This window comes from Elgaria multicarinata, chromosome 12, assembly GCF_023053635.1.
Source record: "Elgaria multicarinata webbii isolate HBS135686 ecotype San Diego chromosome 12, rElgMul1.1.pri, whole genome shotgun sequence".
Lineage (NCBI taxonomy): Eukaryota > Metazoa > Chordata > Lepidosauria > Squamata > Anguidae > Elgaria > Elgaria multicarinata.
Window position 1 is genome coordinate 11575264 of NC_086182.1, and position 5682 is coordinate 11580945.

Here is a 5682-nt window from a genome sequence, read left to right on the forward strand (position 1 = left end):
CCCAGGTGCTGCTTGCATATAAATGACACCTGCTGAAATTCTCTTTTCTATACAACTGTTGAAGAGACTGGAGCCCTGCCCTCCTTTCCATATGTTCACCCTATATAAAGACAGTAGCTATAGTGGCTAGCATGAAAGATAATTTTTTAAAAAACCTCCTGTAATTTGAGCGCTAAACACCACCCAGTTCTCGCTCCCATGTCCTGCTAGCTTTCCATGCTGGCTCCGTGAGACTCATTCGTTACTGAATGTGAATTTCCATTCTGCCTATCATTAAATGCAAATCTCTGAGTGTGCTTCATTCCTCTAACTGCTCCTTCCTCTTGCGCCTTGTCCTTTTTTCCCTTTTCTTTTGCCAATGAGCTCTCCCGGCTCTGCTCAAAGCACCTTGCCTGAAGTCCCTGATACTTCTGAGGAAAGCGATAAGGAAGGATTCTCACCTGAGCGCAAAGCTGGGCAAATCAGCACCAGCAAGGAGCACAGCAGCAGCAGCAGCAGCAGCAGCAGCGGTGAGCTCAAATGCAGAAAGAGCATCCTGCGGAGAAGGCAGAGGAGCAAGCCCAGGTCTCGTATTCATTTCCATAGCAAGCCCCATCCCAGCCTAGCCGGCACAACAGCGGGACCAGGATTATACAGCAAGCCATAGAAAAACTAATGAGCTTCTGAAAAAAAGAGCAAGGAGGGAAGGAAGGATCCTCTCTGCAAAATATATATTTTAAAAAAGTCTAGTAGGTGAGAACTGGCTGGCTCTTTGAGTGGCAGTCTGGGAGGCAAAGGCGGATTGGGCGGGTGGGGGAAATGTCAGCCTGCCGGTAGGAATCTTGGAAAGGGATGAAAGGTTCGGCTTTGCTTCTTTTAGCAGGAGCTCTAGCTGAGATCCTGGGGCTTTGGGAGTCAACAGCGGTTGCCTCTGAGATGCAAATGAAGATGTAGAGGAGCGAGGAGATGATGTCTCATGAGTGGATGGAGATGTAGCGGAAGGAGAGCACAGTGGGTCCTTTGGGACCACAGAGAGACATGGATGGACTGTACCTGCGAGGAGGAGGAGAAGGAGGTGCGGCATCAGTCATGACTAACGACACCCTCATTAGGGAAGGCCGAGCAGAGGAGGGTGACTCGGAGTTGTCCATGCGAGTGGCGATGGCTTCTTTGCTTCTGCTCCTCATCCTCTCCACCCTGGTGGGCAACACCCTCGTGTGCATGGCGGTGGTCAAGTTCAGGCACCTGCGCTCAAAGGTCACCAACTTCTTTGTCATCTCCCTGGCAGTTTCAGACCTCTTTGTGGCTGTGCTGGTGATGCCCTGGAAGGCGGTCACCGAAGTGGCCGGCTTCTGGCCCTTTGGCGGCTTCTGTGACGTCTGGGTGGCCTTTGACATCATGTGTTCCACAGCTTCGATCCTCAACCTGTGCATCATCAGCATGGACCGCTACTGGGCCATCTCCAGCCCCTTCCGCTATGAACGGAAGATGACCCAGCGGGTGGCTTTTATCATGATCGGGGTGGCTTGGATGCTCTCCATCTTGATCTCGTTCATACCTGTCCAGCTGAGATGGCACAAAGCTGACGAGCTCCTTCCTGCCCACGGGTTGGTCTCCAATGTCACCTGGATCCCAGAGGAAAACTGTGACTCCAGCCTCAACCGGACCTATGCTCTTTCCTCCTCCCTCATCAGCTTCTACATTCCCGTCGCCATTATGATAGTGACGTACACCAGGATCTTCCGCATTGCTCAGCGACAGATACGAAGGATCTCCTCTCTTGAGAGGGCTGTGGAACATGCCCAGAGCTGCCAAAGCAATGAGTGCCCCCACGAGGTCTCCTTGAAGAGCTCCTTCAAAAAGGAAACCAAGGTCCTCAAGACCCTTTCCATCATAATGGGGGTCTTTGTCTTCTGCTGGCTTCCTTTCTTTGTGCTCAACTGCATTGTACCTTTCTGTGACCACAACCTGCATGAGCTTGGGGAACTCCCCTGTGTCAGCGACACCGTTTTCGACGTCTTTGTCTGGTTTGGCTGGGCAAACTCTTCCCTCAACCCCATCATCTATGCCTTCAACGCTGACTTCCGGAGGGCTTTTGCCACCATCCTGGGCTGTGGCCGCTTCTGCCCCAACAACGCCGTGGAGACGGTGAACTTCAGCAACGAGCTGGTTTCATACCATCACGACACCACCTGCCAGAAAGACTTGGGGACCTTGAGTTACCCGCACCTTCTCCCCCATGCTCCCTCCCTCCAAGGGGAGGAGGACAATGACCTCACGTTCGACAAAGTCTCCCAAACCTCTCACGATAACACCGCGGCTGTTTTGTCTGCCATAGTGCACATGGAGTATGAGACGGACGTATCGCTTGAGAAGATAGCTCCCTTTGCCACTTGCGTACTGGACTGAGAAAGGGCAATGGATGGCTTTGGAGAGGGGAAGATCTCTCCATTGGGTCAAAAATCTGCAGAGTGCAATGAAAGATGGATGGGTGGAAAGGGACCTTTTTTTGCGGGGAAATGATCAATTCCTTGAGTTGAAAAGGGTTTGTATGTATTGTATTAATCAGTATGCAGGTGATAATCTGACTCTTCTCTCTCTCCAAGGAGAATAGCCTTCTTCAAGATGTTTTGGACTTGAACTCCCATCCGCTCTAGCCAACATGGCAATTGGTCAGGAATTTGGGGGGTTGTGGTCCAAAACATCAGGAGGGCATCAGATTGAGGAAGGCTGGGCTATAGAATCTTTCCTTTCTGGTGTGTGGGAGAATGCAGCACCAGCTGCTCGTAAAGTGAGTGTCAATGTCACTTGCATGAGGTAATGTGATGTCCGGTTCATTTCTGGCAAAGCGATTACGCTCCCGTGGTGGCAAGATTGACTTGGGCAGTTGTTTATAGGCATGGGGGAGGTAGAGGAAGCTGCAGCCTGTCCCCCTTAAGGGTATTCTAAGCCCTCTTCTTGAATTCACCCCTTAATATGCATTTTCAGAAGAAATGCATGCACCTTGCCCTTGTATTTTACAGAGTTTTCAAGAAAAACACAACTAGCAGTGTTCTTTTGAATCTCAAAGGAGTAAAACTGTTCTCAACATCTGTATTCTAGTCAATCAATGCATAGGTGCTAGGATGACTGGCCAGCACTTGGCACTACGATAATTTTATTTGATTGTCTGATCGTTTCGATAAAAATTCCAGCGTATTAAATCACTTCTATTTAATTGCCCCCCCCCCCCGTTTCTCATATACGTATGATACCCCAACTACAAAACATTTAGTAACAAGCAGGGATCAAAGGAAGAACAGGGCACCATGACTTCTCTTTAAGTTGTTCAAGTGGGACCTGCAACAAAATGTTGCAGCATATCCTTGCCTTCTAACAAGAACACTCCTAATCAGGATTCCTCAAGCTCCCCGTTCACTCCACTACACAATTATTTCCTTTTTTCCAGTGGACACTTGGCATTCCATGGCTACTGAGCATGTCCAGTCTGCATTGGACTCTTTTGGGCTTCTGGGTTCTTTGTTTTTTTAATCCCCTTTGGTCTTCTAAAAAAGTTTTTTTTTGCACTTCTGAAAATCTCTCTCTTTCTCACCAAGTATGCCAACCTCTCCCTCTTAATTCTCTTTGGCTCCGATGCCGTCAATATTCACCACTTAAATTTGCTACTGAGGGAACAATCTTATGGTTTGGGTCCAGGTTACCTGCAGGATCGCCTTCTCCCATACAGTCCGCCCTGCACACTCAGGTTCTCTGGGGAGAACTTACTTCAGTCAGCCAAGACTAGGCTGACATCAGTTTCCCAGAGGACCTCTTCTTCTGTTGCCCCCGGATTATGGAACGGCCTGCCAGAGGAGATTCATAATATTCACTTTCTGTGTGATTTTAAGGCAGCTTTGAAGACTAGCCTTTTCCGGCAGGCCTACCCAGATTAATGTAAAATCAAGAATTTAAAAAATGTGTTGATTCCTGTACTAATGTTGTTCCCTGCCTCGATCCAAAGGGAGAGGCGGGTAAGAAATTATGATGATGATGATGCAGATGCAATAGGGGCAGGTTATAGCTCAATGAGAGAGCACCTGCTTTGAAAGCAGAAGGTCCTAGGTTCAGTCCCTGGCATCTCCAGGTAGAGAAGGGAAAGTGCCCTGTCTAAATCCCTGGAGAGCCTCTGCCAGTCAGTGCAGACAATACTAGGCCAGATGGATCAGTGGTTGGACCTGAGTATTAATCCTGTGTTCCTAGGAGAGGGGGATGCTGGACTCATTTGTCACGCTGCAGCCTTTTGTCCTGTGCATACAGACCTGGCAATCCAGCGAGTTGGAGAATGGAAGACTCCATGCAACAACTGTGCGTTTTAAATGGCTGGTATTTTAACTTGGGACCTGCTATCTGCCTCTTCCAGCTGCAACTTAGCCAAGCACTTAGGACAATCAGCTTTAGCTGAGTGTTGACACACCGTGTATGTCAGAGAGAGGGACGTGTGCGACAGTAAAGGGAAGCAATAACAGTGGGGGGGGTTGTGTGTGTGTGTACACTTCTTGAGCTGCACATTTATTGCTGCTGCTTCAGCCTCAGTCCTAAGGCAGTAGATTAAATAGAATTTGCATATGAGTTTGGACGCACAGACACGGACATGTTTAAACTTGGGTCTGGTGGCAACGTTACATCATCTGTGTTGCTTCACACATGACGGTTCTTCTACATGAATATTTGCTTCAATATAGGAGAAAATATACAACACCAGGTTTGGAGCACATGCTTCTCTTTCTTGATTTTTTTTTTCTTGCATGGCAACCACATCTGTGCTGAAAAATCATCACCTTGAAGTAAATCTGGTTCCTGACTTTTCCCCTGGTCCTGTCTCCACTCGATGCTGGGTTGTTGTTGTTTTTGGGAAGGGGGCTGTTTAAACCAATTATTATTTTGACACACCCTCTCTCTTGAAGATGCACGCGCACACACACACACACTGCAGTGAGCACTTTTAGAGTTCAAGGGTAGACTTATGTATCATATTGCCTACACCATTACTTCAGTCTAAAACAGGACAGCTTTGTTCCCACCAGCCAAATGGCAAATTATAGAAATCCTAATAGAGAATTCCCAAATTCTGGCTATTGGTATGGTGCAAATGCACCAATGGAAGACACAAACAAGGAGGACAACTTTGCAAACTTTATTGAATAAAGTTGAATAAAAGATGAAGCAAATACATCAAAAGGGAAGACAGGACATTTGAATAACTCCATAGCAAGGTACAGGTTCTGCAAATTCAACTCTAAGCTTAGTGATCTACTAAATAAAGTCCTTATGAATAAACCCTAACGACTCTTAATTCAACCTCCCGCCCCAAATTCACAGCCATCAGTTAACTAAAACTGGGAGCCTGTGTGTTCGTTCTCTGTGTGTGTGTGTGCGCGTGTGTAAATCACACACACACTGGGATTTAAGAACACATAATTTTTCTTAAGTGTGTGAGTGAGTGTATATATTGTGGGGGTGCGGAGAAAGAGAGATTGGTAAAGCAACTTTTAACATCACTGCAAATTATGAGGGCGAAATAAACATATACTTTTAAATACATTTTGTAATTATTCTGTTAATCTCTCTCTCTCTCTCTGAAAGATTAGGCATTAAATTCCAAACAATTCCTTCATCGTTAAAGATCCCAGAAGTTCTTAGGAAGAGGTCAGGCTCATACATGTA

The 5682-nt window shown here is 47.1% G+C and overlaps 1 protein-coding gene across 1 annotated transcript; it reads left to right on the forward strand.

The window, feature by feature from the left end:
- The first annotated feature begins 1125 nt into the window (after positions 1-1125).
- Positions 1126-2388, forward strand: LOC134407369 (D(1C) dopamine receptor-like). The gene has a single exon (XM_063139103.1). It carries the CDS (start codon positions 1129-1131, stop codon positions 2386-2388), a length of 1260 nt encoding a protein of 419 aa, XP_062995173.1. The 5' UTR covers positions 1126-1128.
- The last annotated feature ends 3294 nt before the right edge of the window (positions 2389-5682 follow it).

Bases quoted from the DNA above. Each gene is read 5' to 3' on its own strand.
- LOC134407369 (XM_063139103.1), top strand. From the start codon at position 1,129: ATGCGAGTGGCGATGGCTTCTTTGCTTCTGCTCCTCATCCTCTCCACC.